The following is a 25,850-nucleotide window of genomic DNA, read 5'->3' as shown; positions in this document are numbered from 1 at the left end:
TCCCCCATCAGACTGTGAGCTCCCTGAAGTTAAGGGCCTTGTTTTTAACTCTGTCTTTCCTGCTCGGTATAGTTCTGGTTAGCACTGGGCACACAGGGTAGGGAGGGTTATGGATGTAAGGCAGAGAGATATACTTAATAAACAAATGCTTCTCTGGTAGGGAGAGGTTGTCATGGGACAAGAGTCAGGGGATCCCTTCACCTAAAGTCAAGTTTCTTCTCAACCAGCTAGGGTACGTAGTTTAGAGGCCCGGTCAAGGGTCAGAGGTACCTTCAGCTTCAGAAATCCAATACTTCTGGGGCAAATAGGGGTTTCCAGGTATAGAACCCTTGTAGCTATACTCCTCTATAGCACGCTTCACCATTTTCTCCAAAGATTGCCGATCAACATGGTTCTCCAGCATGGGTCTTTTGAGGCCCTGGACATTGTTTACAGGAGAGAGAAGAAGGAATAAAAATAAATGGGTGAATAAGGGGTTTTGTACCCAAAGACAGAGGCTGTCTGGCCCATAAGGGGGTGCAGGAAAGTCAATTCCCAGGCCCTATGGTCACACAACAGTTTTGGCCCAAAGTCCACAGTGTAACACTTTGATCTCAACTCTCTCCCCTTACTGTTTTCTCCTGCCCCAGCTGTCTGTTCCCCTAGAATTCCCTTCCTAACTTTGCACTACCTTCCAGTCTACTCTCTGAAGTATCTTTTCTGCCAATATCTGCACACATTGCTCCTCCCAGTACCCCAACTCCTAACTTCTGGCAATGTTTTCTTATAGTACCCCCAAACCTCTCCCCTTCTCCTCAATGTTCTCTCCCCAAGTCCACCCTCCTAAAGCATTAGGAGTAGTCAACATATTGGATGTCAAAATTAGGAGTGCTAAACATCCCAACACACTAGAATGGTTAATTAGAACTAAGAATGTGAAATTTAATAAAGATATACACCAAGTCCTATATATGGATTCAAAAGCTCAGCTGCACAAATATAGGATGGGGCAGGCCTAGTTTAAGATAAAGAATTCATGTGGAAAAAAACCAAAACACCAGAGGGATTTAATGAATTGTTGCATCTGAATCAGCAGTGTGACATGACATAAATAGAAGTCTAGTGCCAGGAATGAGAAAGATAATAGTCCGGCACTGCCCTGCTCTGCCCCAGTTCAGACCATATCTGGAGTACTGTATTTAGGAGCAGCTAGGTGGCACAGTGGATAGAGCACTGGGCCTGGAGTCAGGAAAACCTGAGTTCAAATCCAGCCTCAGACACTTAGTAGCTGTGTGACCCTGGGCAAGTCACTTAACCCTGTTTGGCTCAGTTTCCTCATCTATAAAATGAACTGGAGAAGGGAATGGCAAACCATTCCAGTATCTTTGCCAAGAAAACCCCAAAAGGGGTCACAACTGAACAAAACAACAAGAGTGAGCTAAGGATCAAATGAGATAATGTAGGTGCAACACTCCTGTGACTGGGAGACCTGCTTGCTTTCTTCAGCTGGGGAAACTACATTACCCATAAGGCTTTGTGATCAGAGTCCTTGAGTTTCTCAAAAAGAGTATTAAGCTTGAAGTGAACAAGGAAGAAGCAGTTGGGACAGAATCAGAGTGATGATATCAAGCCAGGTGTAACTGGATCTGGTACCTAGCCCTGTGGATTCTCTGTGTGGCTGATGCCTCCCCTATCCCTGAACCAGTGTGAGGTGGGAGCTTTGAAAGGAGAACTTGAACTGGGCTTCTCGCCTGTTTTTAAAAAATATGAATATTAATTTCTTGCAAAAAATTTGAGCAGGTACTACATCTCACTCCTATTTCTTTGTGGTTATCAAGTGAGGAGAAACTGCTGGATGCTGCCAGGTTGAGGAGGGGCAGTAGGCTCTATCTCCCACCTGGTCCCCATGTGTCCCCAAACACATGGCACCTCTGTTTCTTTTGTGAGTATTATTTTATTATCTTAGGTGAATAAGTATCCTGAGATGGGACTATCCAGGTGATCAGTGAGATGAGGCAGTCTGTGAGAGCCATCAAATCTGAATCTCAGAGCTGGTATTCGTAGCAGCTGAGTTCTATGAGAAAATAGCACAGTCACTAGAGCAGAGTGAGAAATCATTTCCTTGAATCTTTTATATGCACCTTCAGTTCCATCTCAGTTTTTGCTAAGTCATAAACTATTTTAGCTCCTCAGCCAACCAGAAAACTTTTCATCAATAATAATAGCTAGTATTTATATAGTGTTTTAAGGTTTGCAGAGCTCTTCACAAATATTACCTCATTTTATCCTTATGACAACCCTGGGAGTTAAGTGCTATTGTTATCCCCTTTTACAGATGAGAAAGCTGAGGCAGAGGGTAAATGAGTTGCTCAGGGTCACACAACTAGTACGCTGCGTGAGGCAGCTTTTGCATTCAGCCTTCCTGACTCCAGCTCTAGCATTCCAACCACTGGACCAGCTAGCTATCTCATCATATCCCCATACTAGCCTCTTAGTCATTCATGGTTAGAAAATAGTTTCTTAAAGTTCTTGTGTTCAACTGAAACCAGGCAGAGAATATTGTGCATGCTTCTCTATCACTAACCAGAAAGAGTGTATCTGCTTACGCTCTAAGGACTAGTCCCTCATTGGGTCTCTCTCTCTCTTTTTTTTTTTTTTTTTTGGTGTGGCAATTGGGGTTAAGTGACTTGCCCAGAGTCACACAGCTAGTAAGTGTTATATGTCTGAGGCCGGATTTGAACTCAGGTCCTCCTGACTCCAGGGCCAGTGCTCTATCCACTGCACCACCTAGCTACCCCAGGGCCTCTTCTTCTAACCAAGCCAATTCAACAGTATACAAATAAAGTGACATTATGTACAAAAGATCTTTGACTGATAGCACAAAACGGAAGGATCATAGAACTTGAGCTGGAGGGTACCTTTGAGGACATTCAGTCAAATCCCATTATTTTACTGATGAGGCACAGAGGAGTTATGGTTCATCCAAGTAGTAAGTGTCAGAGCTGGGATTTGAACTCAGGTCCTGAGCTCCCAAATTCAGCATTCTTTCCATTGAACATTGGAAGGCAGAGCCAGTCATAGCCTGATTGAATAATCTACCTATCAAAGCTTTAGACAAAGGAGAAAGAATCTGGGATACTACTAATGAAAGGTTAAACCAAAAAGTCATAGAAGCTGCCATATAGCCTGAAAGAAACCCTGCTAATCAAGCTAATATCCACAAACAAAGAAGGAAGAATGACCTATGGAAGATATGAGGAAACCACTGAGGAGTAGTCATCAGCAAGCAATTCAATACCAACAGAGAAAGGTACCCTAACCATGGGAAAGGTTGTCAGTGGAGCAATATAGTCAAAGGGGACCCACTACAAAAAATTCTAGTTATTTCCGGTTAATTCTAGCTATTTGGAAGGTCAGGTAGGATATCCACTTAGCTAGAGAGGAAAGCTCTGAACCTTGAGCAGAACACGAATTAGGATGCAGGAACAGCAACATTCTAATTCAGAGAAATGTAAGTAGTTATTAGGGAGCTTCAAGTGACCCGCCTTTGCTATTATGTGAATAGCACTCCCTATGGAATGCCCCCAACTTGTATACTAAAGGGTTGGGTCCCCAAAGGGGTGGCTGCTACCTTGGGTTCTAAAGGGTAACCCTGTGAATCTGCATTCCTAACACTATGGTTCATGAGCCATGTGTGTGCTTTCCATTAACAGACAGCCAATAAACACAATTAGCTCTTATAAATAGATTATATTGTTAAAACAATGGCTACAAAACACCATTGAACTCTGACTAGGGACATCATAGCTTGCCAGAGTTCTGAGTCTAGACATATAGAGTGGAAGCCAGCAACCAGGAGAGTTGGGTCAGGACCAAACAAAGCCTCACCTCCTTGTCACGAGTGTGGGAAGGGTGGAGCCTGGCCCTGGCACCAAATTGAAAGTCAAGGACTGAGGCTAGAGATAGGAGTGAACAAAATAAGACACCAAATACTATGAAAAAATACAGTGGGTCTAGGAAAACCTAAAAGAGAAGACTAATACACAGCAAATATAAGCACAGCCTCAGAGAACAAAATGGCTTGGCTACAACGACTATAAGAGTATCTGGAAGAAATGAAGCTAGTTATAATAAATGAAAAGAAAGCTGGGGTAAAGGAGTTTTGGTTTTTTTTTTAACTTTTTTTGTGTCATGGACTCTGACATTCTGATGAAACTTATGAATCTCTCAGACTAATGTTTTAAAATGCACAAAATAAAAGACACAGGATTAAGATAACCAATTGTATTGAAATATAGTTGTCAAAATATATTTTATTTTAGTGAGGCAATCAGGGTTAAGTGACTTGCCCAGGGTCAAACAGCTAGTATCATGTGTCTGAGAATTCAGGTCCTTCTGACTCCAGGGCCAGTGCTCTATCCACTGCACCACCTAGCTACACCCAAAATAGATTAAAAAAAAAAAAAGTGACAGACTGAAGATCATGAGTATACAAAAGAAAAAATATATGCTATAAAAGAAAAAAATTGGAAGAAAACTTATTAGTTTAGATGTAACCAAAGCAATCCTTAGAGGGAAAATTTATACAGCTCAACAATTTCATCAACAAAAATTAGAAAAATAGAATCTGAATTGAGTATTGCAACTAAAAAAACAAGGACACTAACAAATCAAAAAACCTGTAAAAATAAATACCAAAGTAGAAATTCTGAAAATCAAAGAAAAGATTAACAAAATTGAAAGAAAATTGGATTGATAGATAAAACTAGGAGCTATTAAAAACAAACTGATGAAATAGGTAAGTAGCTAGTTTGATTTTTCAAAAGATAGAGGAAAAACAAATGATCAGTGTCAAAAAAGAAAAAGGAAAATTCACAATTGAAGATAAAATTAAGAAAACTATCTAAAATTATTTTGCCCAAGTATATGCCAACAAAACTGATTACTAAGATGAAGAAATAAATGAATATTTACAAAAATATAAAATATTCACATTAGGAAAATAAAAAATAGAGAATTTAAGTAGTCTAATTTTAGAAAAATAATTGAACAAGTTACAAATGAGTTCCCACAGGGTGGAAAATCCAGGGCTAGATGAATTTACAAGTAAATTGTATCAAATATTCAAAGAACAATTAATTCAAATATTACATAAACTGTTTGCAAAAATAGGAAAGGAAGGTATCCTTCTTCAAACTCCTTCCATGTCACAAATATGGTCTTGATTCCTAAATCAGAGAGAGATGGCACAGAAAAAAGACATCTACAGACCAATATTTCTAATGAGTATTAATGTAAAAATAATAAATAAGATATTGTCAAATAATCTTCAAAAACATATTTAAGAGAGCATATCCTATGACCAGCTTTTTTGTGTTTATGCCAGAAATATACAAGGTTGGTTCAATATAGGGCAAAATGTAGATATAATAGACCAATTAATAACAAAAATAATAATCACATGATTATATCAATAGATGCTGAAAATTTTTTTTGACAAAATTTAATACCTGTTTTTGTTTTAAAAAACATGAAAATCATAGGAATAAACAGACATGTCCATAATATATTACAGGGTGCCTAGGTGACTGGCACAGTGGATAAAGTACTGGGCTTGGAGTCAGGAAGACTCATCTTCCAGAGTTCAAATCTGGCCTCAGATATTTACAAGCTGTGTGACCCTGGGCAAATCACTTACCCCTGTTTGCCTCAGTTTCCTCATCTGTAAAAATGAGCTGGAAAAGGAAATGGCAAACCACTCAAGTATCTTTGCTAAGAAAACCACAAAAGGGGTCATGAAGAGTTGGACATGACTGAAAAATGACTGGAAAACAACAACAAAATCCATCTGAAACCAAGAGTGAAGAATATAATTATTGGAGAACTATATTGGAATATCAAGAGTAAAGATGTCTATAATTAGCACCATTACTTGTACAGTGCTAGAAATGCTAGCTGTAGCAATAAGATGAAAATGGAATTGAGTGAATAAGTATAGGTAAAGAAGAAACAAATCTCTCTCTTTTTTTTGTTGCAGATGATATGATGGTTAGAGATGATTCAGAAAACCCTAAAATTAAAAACTTAAGCAAAGTTGCAGGATACAAAATAAGTTTCCATCAATCACCACCATTTCTGTATATTATTACTAAAATGCAACAGGAAGAGATAGAAGGAGAAATTCCATTCAAAATAAAGAACATATAAGACATTTCAAAACACCAACCGGTATTATATGAATATAACTACAGAACATTTCCAGGAATAAAGACAGACCTAAATCACTAGAGAAATATTAAACACTCATGGGTAGCCTGAGCTAATATAATAAGAATGACAATAATAAGAATTATCTAAATTAATTTCTTATTCAAGGACAAACCAAACTATCAAAGGATTATTTTCTGAAGCTAGGAGGAAAAATTAAACTCATCTGGAGGAACTGAAGTTCAAGACTATTAAGGGGAAATGATGAAAAAAAAAGTGGAAAGGAAGGGGCCCTGGAAATACCAGATCTTAAACTATACTTTAAAGCAGTAATTGTCAAAATGATTTAGTATTGGTTGAAAACAATAGAAAAGTCAATTGGTGGAACAGATTAGATCTACAAAATACAGAATCAAATTACTGTACTAGCGTAATGTTTGATAAACCCAAAGCCCCCAACTACTGGAGTAAAGACTATTGCACAAAAGCTGCTGAGAAAATGGAAAGCATCATCTCACTCTGTATTTAAAGATAAACTCCAAATGGATACAAGACTTTGATATAAAAGGTCATATCACGTATAAATGAGAGGAACAAGAAAAGAAGGCAAACCTTTTGCAACAACGAATAGAGGAAGAGTTCATGACCATTTAAAACAAGAGATAGGGAGGATTGCAGAGGATAAAATGGACAATTTTGATTACATAAAAATTAAACATTTTTGCACAGCCAAACCCAGTGCAGCTAAAATTAGAAGGGAAACAATTAACCTGGAAAAAAAACTTTGCAGCAAGTTGCTCTGATAAATGTCTCATATCCAAGATATCCAAAATTTTAAGACCAAGAGTATAAGAACAGGAGCCATTTCTTAATAGGGAAATGGCCAAAGACATGAAAAGGCAGTTCTTAGAGCAAGAATTAGAAGTTATCCACAGCCATATGAAAAAATGCTCCATATTACCATTAGAGAAATATAAATTAAAATAACTCTAAAGTTCCACCTGACACCCATAGGATGGGAAAAGTTGACAAAAAGAAAAATGACAATTGTTCGAGGGGATGTGGGAGAACAGGCACATGGATGTATTCTTTGTGGAGCTGTGAATTGATTCAGCCATTATGGAAATCAGTTTGGAATGATACCTTCAAAGTCACTAAACTATGATCTAGTGATACCAATGTTAGGTCTATAGGCCTTGAAGAAACTAAAGAAAGAGTGAAAGATCCTATAGGTACAAAAATATTTGTAGCAACTGTTTTTAATCATAGCAAAGAACAAGAAACCAAAGGGGTACCCATTAATTGAGGAATGGCTGAAAAAATTTAGGTATATAAATGAATGAATAAAACATTTATTAAGCATGCATTTAGAGTTAACTCATAGGGCATTATGCAGGAGTGACAATGGAGACCAAAGAATGCATGCTAGACAATGGATTGAAAATTATAATTATCCATTTTTTTTATAAGAAAGATCTGAAATTTATGGCCCAATAGTCCATGCAGGAGTTGGGACTCATTGGCCTGAGGCAGAACTACCTGTATTTGGATTATGAAATAGTATATTTGGAGTTTCCCAGGAAAGACATGGATTTCATGAGAAAGTAGAAAACAAAATACTAGAATATTTATACCTAACCAATATTTCTGGGGTTTTAGCATGGATTTAAACCAGTTCACCATGTTACAGTGGCAAATATGCTGGATTTTGACTCAAAGGAGCTGGGCTCAAATCCTAGATCTGCCACTTACTACCACCTTTATGACCTTGGACAGGCTATTCCACTGTTCTGAACACCTGTTTCCTCATCTGTAAAATGAAGAGATTGAACAGTATAGCATGGGCATAGCCTGTGGGTATGATGTTCAATGTGGCATCCTTTCTCTCTCTCTCTGAATTGGTTCATTCACTTCAAATTGCCTGCACAATGAAAAGTCTGGATTCCCTTCCCCCTTAGTAGGGAGATTAGCTACAGCCATGACCCCTATTCACCACTATAGCATCTGAGCCCCCATTGATGTGATTCCCATTTGTGCAAAATTAGTCACCATGACACCATTTACTCAAACATAAAACATTTACTTAATGATAAGGCAAAAGCAGGAGCAATCATAACACTTAATAGAAAGCAAAAGCAGAAATAATTATGGATTTATTCAATAGAAGATAAAAACAGGAATAATCAAAACATTATCATCCACCCCTAAAATTGTCACACTTTCCCACCAATGTACACCATGTTTTGGGGAGAGAATGGACACACACTTATAGGAAACTAGCAGGGGGACACATAATATAGAAATCCATGTGTCCAGAGCAACACACAACTCTGGATTACAGGTCTTGAAGTCCTTGGTCCCATCAGGAACAATCTGTAACCACACAAAGCTGCTTCTCTGCTAGTTGCATCTCTTCTAGTCTTTGACATACCCCTGCTGGGCAAAGCCCATCCTCTTCTATGGAGGAAGCTTTTTTAGTTCACAGCACCCTGTTAAGGTGTATTACACTATTATAATGGCAAGTATTACACTATTATAATGGCAAGCAGCTGCCTTAAGCTAGAGAACTGCCAAGCTCCTCAGATCTGCAAATGGCAGATTAGCTCCAATTCTCTTCTCACAGCAAAGCACAGCTTATAGCAAGACAGATATGAAAGCTGTCTTTCTCCCTCTTTTTCCCCCCTCTGAAAGCAGAGAGGTATCCCTGAAAGGTTGCCTCTCAGCCTGTAGATAACATGAGAGAAAAATAAACCTCAATAGTTCTTCACACAGTACCAGAATTCTGTTGTCTTCCAATAAGCATCCAGTAGCTGTTCCAGCCTTTCTCCAGCCAATCAGCTAAGCAATGCCTCTCATCAAGCAATCAGCAAGTTCCCAGAAAAGCTAAAGAGTCAGCTGTCTCTGCTCGAAGCCTTTTGTCTTTTGTCTCCACTTGCTTGTGTCTCTCTTCCTAAGCTACTTTCCTGCTACTTCTGTCCATCTCTTCCTGTAGCTGCTCACTTCTCAACAGCTACTAATACCTCAAAGCAGAGCCTCTTGCCTTTAGTGATTCTTCTTTACCTTATAAAGTAAAACTCAAGGAGTCTATCTTTCTACAAGGTATAAACAACAGTTCTTATGTAATTTCCCCATAGTCCCCAAATAGCTATTTGATTAATAATTTTGTCAGTTAGAAGCTTTCCCTGACCTAAAGCCTAAATTTGCCTATTTGTGAAGACAATTTCTTGAATCCAATTATAAGATCTTATGTATCCCTATTAAATTTCATTTTATTCATCTTTAAGTTCTTTACTGTCAAGATCCTTTCATATCTTGACTCTGACATCTAGTGTGTTAGTTATCCCTCCCAGTTTTACATCGTCTGCAAATTTGAAAAGCGTGCTATTTAAGCTTGCTGTTTAGTTTTAATAAATTGTTTTTACCTCTTTTTTTTTAACTTTTTGTTAGAAAGGAACTTTGAACTTTTTGTTTTTGTAGATGGGAGGGATATATTTGGAAATGAGAATGATGTAACGACAAAATATATAATAAAAATTTAACAGTAGAGGGTCAAGCATAAATAGATGGAACACTGTCCATCTCTCTTTCTTTCTAGGTGGACATGGAAGCATTAAGGACCAGTGCTTGCATCCCTCCATTTAACATGTTCCAAAATTAACCTAAGTGTACTCACTGCCTAGACCACCCTTCCCATACACCTCTGCATCTTTTCTACAGAAGAAGAACATGAGATACTTTATCAAACACTTTGCTACAGTCTAAGTATACTGTATCCACAGCATTCCCCTATATAAGGTGTTGTGCTTTATGAGCAAAGCAGAATTTCGGTAGCTTGAAAGAAATGTGAGATGTACAAATTTAGAGACGTCTCCACTCCATATGCTCATATAGCCTATTTATGCCTGATCTTTGGTAGAGCTTTCTGAGCTCATATTGGTCTGATCAGTGACAGTCAGATACATTATACCTTGACTCTGATATAGCGATGTCATTTTGGTCCTCTTCAAGTATAAAGGACAACAACCAACCGACCAATATTCTGGTTAAGTATCATGATCAAGGGGGCAGCTAGGTGGTGCAGTGGATAGAGCTCCAGCCTTGGAGTCAGGAGGACCTGAGATCAGATCTGGCCCCAGATACTTGACACTGTGTGACCCTGGGCAAGTCACTTAACCCCAATTGCCTCAGGGGAAAAAAAAAAGTATGATAAAAAAATTAAGGTCAATCTAACATGATCTAGTTTTCTTCCTTTTTAATTTTTAATGACTTTTGTTTTTATATCATCTTCATTTGCAAATATATAATTTCTTCTTTCCCCAATGTAAATTCTTGTAACAAAATAGGAGAAAAGAACAATTCAACAAAATTAACCCACACATCAACTGAGTCTGACAGCATATGCAATTTCTCATGCCCATAGTCCTTCTACTTCTGAATAAAAAAGGAGGTGGTGCACTTTGTCATCTCTTTTTCAGAGACAAGCTTGGTCATTATACTCATACAGAATTCAGTTTCAGAGTCAGGTTTTTTTTTTCTATTTCATTTAGATATTTGTAGATAGCTAGGTGGTACAGTGGATAGAGCACTGTGCCTAGAGTCAGGATACTTGAGTTCAAATTTGTCCTCAGATACTTACTAGCTATGTGACCTTGGGCATATCACTTAACCTTATTTGCCCTGGTCTCCTCATCTGTAAAATAAACTAGAGAAGGAAATGACAAACCACTCCTGTATCTTTGCCAAGAAAACCCCAAATTAGGGTCACAAAGAGTCAGACATGACTGAAATGACTGAACAACAACAATAACAACAAAGGTCATTGTGCATTTTTTTGGTTCTGCTGATTTCATTCTGCATCAGTTTATATAAATCATATCATGATCTTCTAAATTCTTCATATTCATTATTTCTCATGATGCAGTAACATTCTATTACACTAATGTACTATAATTTGTTTAGCTATTCTACAACCAGTGGGCATCTACTAGGGAACTCTCCTTCTGTATTGACCTCTTTCAGGTATAAGCCTAACAGTAGGATCTCTAAATCAAAGGGTATGGACATTTTAGCCACTTTTTAAAGACATACAAAGACTTCCGCTTCTGGGAACTAAGATGGCGGAGTAAGAGGTGAGTCATTCCTATTCTCCCTTATTAACCCCTGAAAGCCCAGAAAATATCACCCCAGGAAAAACCCGGGAACAGCTGAACCAGAAGAAAGATGGGGTGCAGCAGTCCAGTAGCCCAGGTAATTTGAGGGATTAACGGGAAAGGCCCCTCTTACCCTGGGGGAAGGGGAGCAGTACAGAATGGGAGGCGTCCCAGCAAGCTAGCAGAAAGCCCCACCTCAGCATACCAGGAGATCCTAAAGCCCAGGTGGTGGAGCAGGGAAACACCAACACCTGGACCCCCAAGCGCCTCACTGAGGGCAGGGGAACCAGTGGAAACCAGCTTGGAAAACCACCAGGTGCCTGGGCATTCTACAGCAACCGGCTCTCCCAGTGCCTCAGCAAAACTAAGAGAAGCAGCACTCCAAGGGGCCCCAGGCAGATAAAAACCCCACAACATCCATCTGAAAGGAGCTGAAGAAAGTGAAAGGAAGGAAAGGCCCAGGTGAGCAGGAAATCTCCAGGAGCTACACTATCCAATCCTACCCCTAGAGTTCCAGTGTTGCTGATTCCAGTCCAACACCAGGTAAGCTGCCAGAACCCTACAGCCTACAACTGCCAACATTGGAGGCCCCAGCATACAAAGCCAGTGACCAGGCCCTAGGCTCCCAACACAAGACGCTTGGGTCAGTGCCCTCTACTCCCCAGCAGGAGAGCCCAATCTCTTTAAAGGCCAGGAAATAAGCAAACACCATGAGCAAAAAGAAACTTACCATAGATTCTTATTATGGGGTGAGTGAAGATCAAGGCAGAAATTCTGAAGAGGACAACATTGTCAACAAATCCACATCTGGAACCTCAAAAAAGACTATGAACTGGTCTGAAGCCCAAAAAGTCTTCTTAGAAGAGCTCAAGAAGGATTTTAAAAGTCAAATAAGAGAGGTAGAAGAAAAAATGGGAAAAGAAATGAGAGGTATGCAAGAGAGAGTCAATAGTTTGGAAAAGGAAGGACAAAAATTAACTGTAGAAAACAAGTCCTTAAAAAATACAATTGGCCAATTGGAGGAAAAGTACACTGAAGAAAACAAGTCCCTAAAAAATACAATTGGCCAAATGGGCAAGGAGGTAAAAAATCTAACAGAAGAAAACAATTTGTTAAAAATTAGAATTGGGCAAATGGAAGCTAATGACTCTATGAGAGAGCAAAAATCAATCAAACAAAAACAAAAGAATGAAAAAATAGATGAAAATGTAAAATACCTTATTGGTAAAAACAACTGACCTGGAAAATTGATCCAGGAGAGACAATTTAAAAATTATTGGCCTACCTGAAAATCATGATACAAAAAAGAGCCTGAACAGTATCTTTCAGGAAATCATAATGGAAAACTGCCCTGAGGTCCTAGAACCAGAGGGTAAAATAGCCATAGAAAGAATCCACCAATCACCCCCTGAGAGAGATCCCAAATTAAAAACATCAAGGAATATAGTAGCCAAATTCAAAATTACCAGGTCAAAGAGCAAGCAGCCAGAAAGAAACAATTTAAATACCATGGAACCACAGTCAGGATTACACAGGACCTTGCAGCTTCTACATTAAAAGATTATAGGGTATGGAATATGATATTCCATAAGGCAAAGGAGCTTGGATTACAATCAAGGATCAACTACCCAGTGAAAATAAGCATAATCTTTCAGGGGAGGAGATGGATATTCAATGAAATAGGGGACTTCCAAACCTTCCTGATAAAAAGACCAGAGTTCAGTAGAAAATTTGATCTTCAAATACAAGACTCAAGAAAGACATAAAAGGGTAAACGGGACAGAAAGAAACAACATGTAATTAATAAGGGCAAACTGTTTGTGTTGCTACAAGGGAAGATGACAGTTGTAACTCTAGAAAATTGTATTGTTATTACACCATGTTAAAGGGGTATACATAAAGGGGGTGGGTATAAATTGACTTTGATGCAATGATGAAAAAAATCTGATCAAGTGGGTTAAATGGATCCAAGTAAGTGGATTAATCTGATCTAACTAAGAAAATGTACTGAGAGAAAAGGAAAGGAGGAGGCAGACAAAGGTAAATTACATCACAGGAAAAGGCACAAAAACCTATTCCAGCAGAGGGAAAGAAGGGAGGGAGATGAGCATTGTTTGAACCTTACTGTCATCAGATTTGGCTCAAGAAGGGAATAACAATCAGTTAGGTATAGAAATCTAACATGCCCTATAGGCAGTACTGAGGGAAAAGGGGAAAGAAAAGGGAGGGGGAATAGAAGGGAGGGAAGAAGCAGTAAGGGTAAAGGGGAAGAAAAGGGAGAGAGCTAATAGAAGGGAGGTAGGACTGAGGGAGGTGGTGACCAAAAGCAAAGCATTAGTGAGGAGAGAAAAGGAGAAAGGAGGAAGAAAAGCATAAACAGGGAGGGAAAAGGATGGAGAGAAAGACACAGATAGTAATCATAACTGTGAATGTGATATATGAATGTAATGGAATACTATTGTGCTGTAAGAAATGATGAACAGGCAGACTTCAGAAAAACCTGAAAAGACTTGTATGGTTTGATGCTGAGTGAAGTGAGCAGAACCAGGAGAACATTGTACACAGTAACAGCAACATTGTGCAATGACTAATATTGATAGACTTAACCCTTCTCAGCAATACAAGGATCTAAGACATCTCCAAAAGCCTCATGATGGAAAATGCTATCCACATCCAAAGAAAGAACTATGGAGTTTGAATGCAGATCAAAGCATACTATTTGCTATTTTTTTTTCTTGTTGTGTTTTGTTTCCTCTTTCTGGTGGGTCCTCCTATTAGTTCTAATTCTTACTTACAATATCACTAATGTGAAAATGTTTAATAGGAATATATATGTATAGCCTATATCAGATTGTGTGTCGTCTTGGGGAGGGAGGCAGGAAGGGAGGGGGAGAAAAATTTAAAACTCAAAAGCTTATGGAATTGATTGTTGATAAATCAAAATAAAAAAAAATATTTAGAATAAAAAAAAGACATACATAGTTCAAAATTCCTTTCCAGGTGATTGAACTGATTTATAGCTCTGCTAACAAGTGTTTTAGTGCTCCTGTCTTTCCACAGTCCCTCCAACATTAATTATTGCTATTTTTGGTCTTCTTTGCCAATTTGTTGGATTTGAGATAAAACTTCAGGGTTGTTTTGATTTATGTTTCTCTTATTAATTATTATTTTTCTTATTACTAGTAATTTGGAGCAATCTTTCACATGGTGGTTAATAATTTGCAATTCTTTTGAGAACTATTTGTTCATATCATTTGACCAACTATTTAAAAACTATTTTATTTTCCCCAGTTACATGTAAAGACAATTTTTAACATTCATTTAAAAAAATCTTAGTTCCAAATTTTCTCTCTCCCTCTCTCACCTCTCTCTTCATCTCCTCTTAAGATGGCAAACAATTTGATATGGTTGACCACCTATTTGTTTATTTATAGTTTTCAACATTGATTTTTATAAGCTTCTGAGTTCTAAATTTTTCCCTTCCTCCCTTCCCCTCTCCCCAAGATGGCATGCAATCTGATATAGGCTATACATGTACTATCATATTAAACATATTTCCACATTAGTCATGTTGTGAAAAAAGAATCAGAACAAAAGGGAAAAACCATGAGAAAGAAAAAAAAAGACAAAATAGTATGCTTTGATCTGCATTCAGACTCCATAGTTCTTTCTCTGGATGTGGTTACCATTTCTATCATAAATCTCTTGGAATTGCTTTATTTATTTATTTATTTATTCACCTATGTATTTATTTATTTATTTTTCAGGCAGTTGGGGTTAAGTGACTTGTCCAGGGTCACACAGTTAGTAAGAGTCACGTGTTTGGTCTGAGGCAGGATTTGAACTCAGATCCTCCTGACTCCAGGGCTGGTGCTCTATCCACTACGCCACCTAGCTGCCCCTTTTGGAATTGTTTTAGATCATTGCATTGCTGAGAAGAGCTAAGTCTATCAAAATTGGTCATTGCACAATATTGCTGTTACCGTATACAATGTTCTCCTTGTTCTGCTCACTTCACTCAACATCAGTTCATGTAAGTCTTTCCAGGTTTCTCTGAAATTGCCCTGCTCATTTCTTATGGAACAATAGTATTCCATTACATTCACATACTACAACTTGTTCAGCCATTCCCGAATTGATGAGCATCCCCTCAATTTCCAATTCTTTGCCAACTCAACCACCTATTTTTGATGAAGTCACTGGGTTTTGTGACTACAGCTTTCTTTTCCATATATTCACTTGGCATGTCTTTCTGCCATTGAATGTAAGTAAGCTCAAGGAATGGAACTATTCTATTTTTGTCTTTGTATACCCAGTACCTAGTACAATGCCTTGCTCAGAGGAGATACTTAATAAGTTGTGGATTGACTGGTTGAATACATACTAGATTTTCCCCAGGAATTGGAGTCAAGCACACTGTCCCATAGATTCCTTTTTTTTTTTTAATCATTAAATTTCCCCCTTCTTCCTGCAATGCCTCTACCATTTTCCATTACAGTTATCCTTTCCCCATCACAGTTTCGATTTATCACAGGTTGGCACAAGAAATGAAATGGGAATTTTTTGGAGAATTTTGTGGAAACTGCACATAATATACGAAGGCCAGCAGATGACACAGAGCCTATGACCAAATACTTAACCTAAATTTTACAATGAAGTACTGTAAACACCCCATAAAAAAAAGAAAAGCAAGAAAAAAATTCAGACTTCTCTTATTAAGGGAGAGCCAAAAAAATTTTACTCAGATTTTCCAGATGAAGGGGGTGCCACACCCCTAACTTCCAGATGTGAAGGCATAACTATCTTTTAACTATCACTTAATTGTTGTTCAGTAATGATACTCATAAGTTCTTTCAGTACCTGACAAAGTGGTTCATTTGGGCAGCTAGGTGATCTTTTATTATCTCCTTAATTATCTTGGATATTAATTATTTACCACTATTTTTTTTTGTTCAGCCCTTTCCAGCCCCAAAGTCATTCTCCTTGACAGACAAAACAGAACAAAATAATAATTTAACATTTCTGCCTTCTTTCTGTTTTCAGTTAACACTGTTCCACCCACCCCAAACAATGGTCCTATCGCACTCATTTTCCCCATTGTGGCTTAAAACTCCCCCCCCCCCTTTTATTTTTGTTTTCCTCAGTTCATTCTGAATGTTAGTACTTCTGTTAATCATTCTTATAGGGCCAGGACATACTTTTGTACTCATTCTTTGTTACCTTCCTGTTTTCCATCTTCTTTAAAAAATCTTTTAAATATCTAAGTTGATTGGTAAATTCTCTGCATGTACTCGTCAGCCTCTTTAGACAACTCCCAGTTCTGCTCATTGGAATTATTTCCCTTTATCATCAGCATTTCTTATTAAGAGTTTCCTATTCCTCCTTGGTCAACTTTTGTAGAACTTCAGTTAATGAAATTCTACACCTAGCCTTCCTCTGAACCCTTTAAAATCTGATCTCTGAAAACCAAGGGTACATGGTAGACTATGCCTGACATTCTTTCCCTTCTTTGCAAGAACTCTAAGAGGGAATGGTCACAGTCCTTCTGCTTCCCATCCTGTAACCCACTCAAGTAACCAGTTTCTTCCTGTCAGTGAGATTTAGGTCCCAAATATATTTCCCTTGGGAAAAATCAAATTATCAAAGGAAGTTTATTTATTTATTTTGGCAAGGCGATTGGGGTTAAGTGACTTGCCCAGGGTCACACAGCTAGTACTTGTCAAGTGTCTGATCTGAGACCGGATTTGAACTTAGGTCCTCCTGACTCCAGGGCCGGTGCTCTATCCACTGTGCCACCTAGCTGCCCCTCAAAAGAAGTTTAGAAATGATTGGATACAAAGAGAAAAAAATGAAACAATCCTTGCCCTCAAGGAGTTTATATTCTATAAGAAGAAACAACACATACATATTTAAATAGACATGAAATAAGCCAAAGGTTGATTTAAGTGATGGGCAGGGGAGGGAGGAGGCAGCCAGGAGTGTTTGAATTGAGTTTTTAAGGAAACAAGGAAGCCTAAAAGGTGGAGGTAAGGATGGAATACATTCTAGGCATGGGGGGATAGCCTGTGCAAAGACATAGAGATGGGAGGTGGAATGTTGTGTATGACGAATAAAGAGGAGGTTAGTTTGACTGGATCTTAGAGTGTGTAAAGGGGATAAATGTATAATAAACCTAGAAAAAATGGGTTGGAGCCAGGTTGCAAAAGGCTATAAATGTCAAACTGAGGGGTTTGTATTTGATTCTAGAAGTAATAGGGAACCACTGGGATTTATTGAGCAGGTGAATGACATGCTCAGACCTTTGCTTTAGGAATATCAATTCGGCAGCTGCGTGGAGAATGGATTGGAGAGAGGAGAGGGAGACCACTTAGGAATCCATTGCAATAATCCAAGTGAGTGGAAAAGACAAGGGCCTAAATTAAAGTGGATGCTGTGTGAGTGAAGAGAAAGGGATGGATGTGAGAGATATTGTCCAAGTAGAATAATGAGACTCAGAAATTTGTTAGACATAGTGTGTGGGGCAGTGAAGAGTTGGGGATGACTTTCAAGTTCCAATTTTAGATGACTAGAATGATGGTGGGTCATCAACAGAGATAGAAGGGCTATGAAGAGTGGTGGTTTTGGTGTCAAGAAGATGAGTTCTGTTTTGGACATGTTGAGTTTGAGATGCCTATATTCAAGAGGGAAACGTTAACTATGCAGTTGGAGCTGTGGGACTAGAGAAATAATAGACATACAGATCTGAGAATCATTTTCCCAGAGATGACAACTGAACCCAAAAGAACTAAAAAGGTCACCAATAAGAAGACTGGCGAGAGAGAATAGAATAGGGCTCAGGACAGAGCCTTGGGGTACATTCACAGTTAGGAGGCAGGATATGAACTATGACTCAACAAAAGAGGCTAAGAAAGAGTAATCATACAAGTAGGAGGAGAACCAAGAGAAAACCATGCTATCAAAGTCCAGAAAAGGTTTAATAAACCCAAAGACCCAGCTATGGGGGTAAAGACTCACTATTTAAAGACTCCCTGCTGGGAAAGCTAGATAGCAGTATGGCAGAAATTAGGTTTAACACCTCGTGGTTTATTCCAAGACAAACTCCAAATAGATACATGACCTAAATATAAAAGGTCACATCTTTTTTTTTTAAATTAGAACAAGTACCTTTTAGATCTATTGATAAGGTTTCATGAGCTCATGATCAAAAAAGGGACAGATGATCACAAAAGATAAAATGGACAATTTTGATTGCATAAAATTGAAAATATTTTGCACAAATTTAGTACAGTAAGATTTGAAGGGAAACAATTAACAATTAATTTTGCAGTAAGTTTCTCTGATAAAGGTTTTATTTTTAGAATATATAAAGAATTAATTCAAATTTATATGAATAGAGCTATTCAACAATCGATAAGTGGTCTAAGGACACAAACAGGCAGTTCTCAAGGGAAGATACCCAAATTATCTATAGCCATATGAAAAAATGTTCCAAATCAGTCATAATTAGAGAAATGAAAATTAAAGCATCTCTGAGGTTCTGTTTCACACCCATCAGATTGTCAAAGCTGACAAAAAAAGAAAATGACAAACGTTGCAAGAGCTGTGAGAAAATAGACACATTGATACACTTGGTGGAACTGTGAATTGTTCCAGTCATTCTGGAAAGCAATTTGGAATTATGCTCCCAAACTTACTAAACTGTGCTTTGATCTAGCAATACCACGATTAGGCCTATATCCCCAAAGAATTCTCATGAGGAGGCAAAGTTCTTGTAAGTACAAAAATATTGAAATCAATTCTTTTTTTTTTTTTGTAGTGGCAAAAACTGGAAACTAAGGGGATGCCCATCAACTGGGGAATAGTCAAAAATATTACGGTATACAAATGTAATGGAATACTATTGTGTTGCAAGAAATAAAAGAGATAGCTTCCACCCCCACCTCCCACCAAAGAAACCTGGAAGATTTGTACGAATTGATGCAGAGTGAAGTGAGCAAAACCAGAAAAGCAATTTATCCTAATAATACCAATGGTGTAAAAACAAACAATTCTGAAAGACTTAAGAGTTCTGATCAATGAAATGGTCAATTATGATTCCAGATATCTGATAAAGAAGAAAGCTGCTCACCACATAACAGACAGCTAATATACAGATAAGAAACATATTTTTGGATGTGGCCTACATGAGAATTTGTTTTAAATGGCTGTGCTCATATGACACAAAGATTCTCTCCTTTCCTCTCCTTTCCTTTTTTCCCTTCTCTCCTCTTTCCTCCCTCTCTCATTCCCTCTTTTCCCCCCTCTCCCTCCTCTCTTCTGTCTTGTCCTCCTTTCCTTTCTATACTTGATAATTGAAATTATTTTAATAATAAATTTATAATATATAATAAATAAAAATTTAATAAAAATACAAACTAAAATTATTTTAAAAAACAGAAAGGAGAGAATAGTCAGGAGGATAGGATGATTGGCAATGTAAATGCTGGAGAGAGGTTACAAAGCATGAGAAATGAGAAAAGTTCATTGGATCAGGCAATTAAGAGATCATAAGTAAGAATAGTGGAAAGCTGTCCCATATCACATAATTGAAACATTGGGTAATCTACTAATCTACAAAAAGGCACCAGAGAATGATTGGAGACCCACTAAACAATGCATCACAACTACCTATTGCTTGTAGAGAATTTTATCTGAGAACCAGGTAAACAAAGTACAAAAGACATGGGGAATTAGCCAATCAGACTCCAAGAAAAAGGGCCTATCCCTGAGTTGCGGATAGACTGTTAGAACGAGACATGGTTCAAATGGAGAGGATCTGAAGAGTGATTTGGATGTAAAAGAAATTGCCTGTTGGTACCCTCCAGAGGATTAGAGAACTCAGGTAAAACTGTCCTGGACCAAAGGGACTTCTGCCTAGACGGTGGGGAGAGCTGAATCCGGACACTGTACTTTTCCTACCTAATATATATGACAATTGTGGAAGTCCTAAGAGGCCTTTCATAGAGCTTGACTCGTTGAGGGCTGGAAGCAGTGATATTATGTGATTGGTGACTTTACAATGGACATCAGTAAATTGTACCTGCATACCTAGTACAGTGTCAGAAAACTTTTTACTAGGGACAGAGAGTATTATATATACTCCCTTAATAAAAGGATTTGTTCTGTGAAGTTTGGATTCAGTCAAAGGGCCAAACTTGAGGACCTAGAGGGCCACATGTGGCCTTGAGGCCACAGGTTCCCCACCGATGGTAAGGAGTACCTTAGTTTGGGTTGATAGTGGACATTGGGTGAAGGTCATCAGCTCCACCAGCCCCATCTGGCCTTTTTTTTTTTAATCTAAATTTGCACTGATTTCATCAGTGTAGGTACCTCTTTGTAAAAGAAATTTCCTCTCTGAGGTTAGCAAGTATTCTGCAACTTGTAGTCTTAGACAGTTGCCTGGGGATACTGAGAGGTTAAGTCCTTGCCCAGTTTCACATGCAGGCAATATGTGTTGGACTTAAACCCAGTCCTATTTTATTTGCCTTGATTCCAGACCACTCTTACCATGCCTCTTTCTCACCTGATCCTATTTAGTATTACTCTGGAGTTGACTTATATATGGCACCTAAAAACAATCTTTTTTTTTTCCACAAGTCTACTCAGTACTTTTGCAGTTTTGTTAAGTAAAAATCCTTGGATAATTTGAAGGAGACCCAACCTAGTGACCCAGGTATATGATGACAATTAAAAGAAATGTGGGACCATAACTCAGATAATGGTTAAATTGTGGAAACCAGTGAAGCAACAAGAGAAAAAAAATGGAAGAGGCAAATATGGCATAATGGAAAACATGCTGGATTTCAAGTTAAGAGGACCTAGTTTTGCCTTATTACAGCACTGGACAATTTACCTCTTTGGCCTTTAGCTTCTTCATCTATAAAATAGGAGGTTGGATTATGTTACCTCTTCCTTCCAACTCTAAATCTTTGATCCTCCGAATTTGAAAGATTAATTTAACAATGCCTAAAAAGCTCCTCTAGGTAGCCAGTTAAAGATAGCTCTTAAATCTTTCCAGCTAATGAGCTGGCAGACCCCTCACTCTATGGAGAAGAAGCTGAATTGTAGCTAGACCAACTGTAGCACTAGAGTGCAGCAATAACTTATCAGAGACACCCAGCAAAGAACCCATAAACAGAGGCACACAGCAGAGAGAGCAGTGTAATGACAAGTCCAAAGGGTATCAGTGACTCTGCAGCATGGCAGGGTGTAGGAGGGAGGAGGCCTGGAGGTCACAGTGAGAATGAAGAACAGGTTTAGGAGGAGTAAGACACAGGGAAGTTGGACGGACAGAAGATTGTGATCAGAAAGGAGAATTTCAAGAGTTCAAGATAACTGAGGTGATTCAGTTTGCTAGGGGATGGTGAGGTATAAGGTATAAGTGACTGAGGGAAAGTGTGGATATAGGCCATGGGATTTAAAGAGATTGATAAATTGGGATGCTAGCTGACAAATAGGGAGACTGACAACGTGGGCTTATGATAGGGTGGTAGAAGAGACATTAACTGGAAGAGGAAGAATCGGGGACATTAACTTAAGCCTCAAATATGAAGATATGAGTGGAGAGGAAGATGATAAACTAGGTACTCAAAACTCCTTAAGAAAGGAGAGATTCTTGACCTGAAGGCTGACAGATATAGCAATAAGGTTCTGGACAAGGTCATAGAGGCAGATGAATTAAACCTCAAAGGAACAGAGACTGATCAAAGATGAGAGCACTTGGAAGGTTTAAAAATAGCAATGGGGAACAGGGAGTATGTCAATTCCTCATCCTGGCCTGGGGAATAATAACAGTCATAAAAATAGCTAACATTTATATAGCACTTACTATGTGTCTAGCACTGTGCTAAGCACCACAATTATTATCTCATTTGAGCCTTACAACAACCCTGGAAGGTAGATGCTATCATTATGTCCATTTTACAGATGAAAAAACTGAGGGGAACAGGACTTGCTCAGGGTCATACATCTAGTAAATGTCTGAGGTGGGATTTGAACTTGGGTCTATCCTGACTGTAGGCCCAGCATTCTCTACAATGCTCCATCTAGCTGCCCCTGTTTATAATACATTTTAAGATTTGCAGAGCACTTTACACATGTTATCTCATTATATCCTCACAACAACCCTGGGAGGTAGGTGCTGTAATTATCCCCATTTTACAGAAAGAAAACTGAGACAAAGAAACATTGTGACTTGCCCAGGGTCATACAGTTAATAAATATTTGAAGACTATATGAATACTTAGAAGAAATGAAGCAAGACATAAACAATGAAATAAAAATTCTGGAGGGAATAATTGGAAGAAGAATAAATAGCTTAGAAAAGCAAGAGGTAACCTTACCCAAAAAATGAACTTTCTGAAAACTAGAATAGACCAAGAAGAAATCAATGACTTCATGGGACAGCTAGAATTATTAGAACAAAAACAAAAGATTGAAAAAATAGAAGAAAATATAAGCTATCTGATAAAAACCTTATTTTAAAAAAAGGTGGAGATATTTTAAGAAACACCAAACTCTCCAAAAACCATGGTTGAAAAAAAAACAAACTTGCATGCTATATTTTAAAAAAAATTATAAATGAAAATTGCCTAGTTCTTTTAGAATCAGAAGGCAAAGCTAAGCTTGAAAAAAAAAATTTGCCAGTCACCTCCAGAAAGAAACCACAAAAGGAAAAGTCAGCTATGTCATAGCCGACATCCAGAGCTCTCACATCAAAGAAAAAATACTTGAAGCATCCAGAATTCAAGAAATATTTCAAGTAACAAGGAACCACAGTCAGGATTACACAAGATCTGGCAGCTTCTACTCTAAACGAGAGGAATCTTGGGATGCAATATACCAAATGGCAACAAATACAGGCTTACAACCAAGAATAACTTAACTCTGATAATCCTATAGGGGAAAATGAACCTTTAATGGGATAGAAGACTTTCAAGCATTTCTGATAAAAAAAGACCAGAGCTGAGTAGGAACATTGAAATGCAGAAACACAAGAGTCAAAGGAAACCTAGAAAGGTAAATTAAGTTGAACAACTTGAAGGAGCTGTATCATAGTGCTACTGTTCTAATAAGAAGAGGAGAAACAGAAGTGTCCCTTTCAAAACCTTAAAATCTTCAGATGATATTAAGGTAATAAGAAAAACAGAGAGAATGGGGGCAGAGAGTGGCTTTATTTTGACAGTTTGAAGGTGGTAAAAGAGAAGGGTAAAAATAATACACCATTTGTAGAAAGGGCAAAGATGGAATTTGCTATTTTTCATAGTTGTGATAGGTGGGGACAGTATAAAAACATGGAGGAAGGGGTGGGAAGAGCGGGCATTAGATGGAGTTTACTCTGATCTGAAATGGACAAGGGAGGGTTGAACACATACATACACACACAAATAATTTTGTACAGATGTACATCAAGCTCTACAGGGAAATGAGTAGGGATTAGGGGGATGATTAAAAGCCAAGAATAAAACTGGGGAGAGGGTGCTTAATATTTGAAAACAATACCAACTTCTTGATCCTGAAGGATGGATTTAAAAGAAAAGAAGATAATTAGAATCTACGGGGGTGCCCATCAATTGGAGAATGCCTGAACAAATTGTGAATGCACGTGAAAGTAATAGAATATTGTTGCACAATGAAAAGTGATGAAAGAGATGATTTCAGAGAATCCTGGGTAAAAGTGAGCAAGATCAGGAGAAAATTTACACAAGGACAACACCACTGTAAAGAAATTAATTTTGGAAGACTTAATTAAGAACTTGATCAATGCAATGATGAACCATGTCTACAGAGGACTAACAAAGAAGTATTCTCCACCTCCTGATAGAGAGCTGATGGATCCAAGGTGCAGAAAGAGACATATATTTCCAAATATGGTCACTCTGTGGATTTACTTGCTTGACCACACTTACTAGCTCTGTTTGTTTGTTTTGAATCTGCTTTTATTTAACCTATCTTTTGTTGTAGATGTTTAGTTGTTTCAGTCATACTAACTCTTCATGACCCCATTTAGAGTTTTCTTGGCAAAGATATTGGAGTGGTTTTCCATTTCCTTTTCCATTTTACAGATGAGGAAACTGAGGAGAACAGGGTTAAGTGACTTGCCTAGGTCACACTGCTGGTAAGTGTCTGAGACTGAATTTGAATTCTGGTCTTCCTTACTCTAGGCCCAGGGCTCTATCCACTGCACCACCTAGCTGCCCTACTTAACATCTCTACCAGAATAGAAATAAAAATCTGTACAAAACCAAATATTCACTACTATAACTTTTGCAGACAAGTAAAATCCAAACATATTTTTAAAAAGTTAGTGCAATCAAAACTCTCAGCTTCAGAAATCAATAGCTTCTGTGAAGTCACAGTAACACTAAAATATAGTTAAGAATTATTTAAATGAAGAAATTGGTTGGTTAGAAAACTAAGTAAGCCTGCAATACAGCCACCAGCAGTGGTTGCTTTAATGAAGTGTTCAATTCTTTATCACCAGCAATGGCAAGTTTGCAAGTGATGAGGAGAAATGGACTTTACCTTTAATGTTCTTCATCTTTAAGTTTTGATGGATTTCCTACCAGTTTAAGGATGGCTGCACTGTATACAGCAGCAATTGCTCCCACATATCCATGGCTAGCTGTCCTGGACTTTGGGGTCTATGTATATGCATGGTGGGGGTGGGTAGCAACAGTGCTGAAAAAATCAGCCCATGGAAACATTTTTAAAACCGCACAAAAGGAACAGAAGGGAATTCAGGATGAAAAAGAGACAAGCAGGACAGACTTGAAAATAACATAGATTTTATTGTACAGTTAAAAAAAAAAGCAAGAGGTATGAATTAGAGATTTATGGTTTCATAGCCAGCCTTCCTTTAGCTTTCTGCTGTGCATACAGAAATACATTGTTTTTTTTTTCTGGAGAGGTGGGGTGGGAGGGGAGGATTTTAAGTTCAGAATACAAAAATAAATTTAGTTTTAAGAACCAAATATATATATATATACAATATCTTTACTACAACAGTGCTGATGGAAAAAAGCATCTACCACAATGAAGTAGAAAATGAATGTTGTGAAATTACAAAGGATAGGTTTGGCCCCAGAGAAAAGATAAGAGAGAATATACCCCCTTTGTTTTTTTTTGGTTGCAGAATTGTCTAAGGGAGTCCCTGGGTGCAGAACATTGCAAATAATTTAAGCTTTATGTATGCATGTGTGTGTGTGTGTGTTGATTTTGCTGAAATTTTTCTCTCCCTCTTTTTTTTGTTAAGAAATTCTTTGTTATGAAGAAATGGCTTTCTGGGAGGGGGAGGAGAAAGAGTAGGGACGGAGTAGGAAGTCTAGGTTATATAAAAATGATATTAAAATTTACATTTAAAAAAAACTAGAAAAGACTTTGGAGATCATCATTTTATAGATGAAGAAACTGAGGTCCAGAGAGGTTTGGAGGTTCATGGATACAGAGCTAGAAGGGGCCTCGGGGCCATTTAGT

The 25,850-nt window shown here is 38.0% G+C and overlaps 1 protein-coding gene across 2 annotated transcripts in view; it reads right to left on the bottom strand.

Annotated features, from left to right (window-relative positions):
- LOC114026088 (spermatid-specific manchette-related protein 1-like) overlaps nucleotides 1–25,850 on the bottom strand; it is a 51,965-nt gene that overhangs the window by 7,191 nt on the left and 18,924 nt on the right. The window contains exons 2-3 of one of the 2 annotated variants that reach the window (XM_027839711.1): nucleotides 271–418; nucleotides 225–227 (exon numbers count right to left, since the gene is read on the bottom strand). In XM_027839711.1, coding sequence (XP_027695512.1) covers nucleotides 225–227; nucleotides 271–418 — 151 coding nt within the window. The remainder of the gene's footprint in view (nucleotides 1–224; nucleotides 228–270; nucleotides 419–25,850) is intronic. The other variant, XM_027839712.1, reaches the window with a different exon arrangement.

Source organism: Vombatus ursinus, unplaced genomic scaffold (genome assembly GCF_900497805.2).
Source record: "Vombatus ursinus unplaced genomic scaffold, bare-nosed wombat genome assembly UNPS02014832.1, whole genome shotgun sequence".
Taxonomy (NCBI): Eukaryota; Metazoa; Chordata; class Mammalia; order Diprotodontia; family Vombatidae; genus Vombatus; species Vombatus ursinus.
This window is presented reverse-complemented; position numbering and strand designations above follow the sequence as displayed.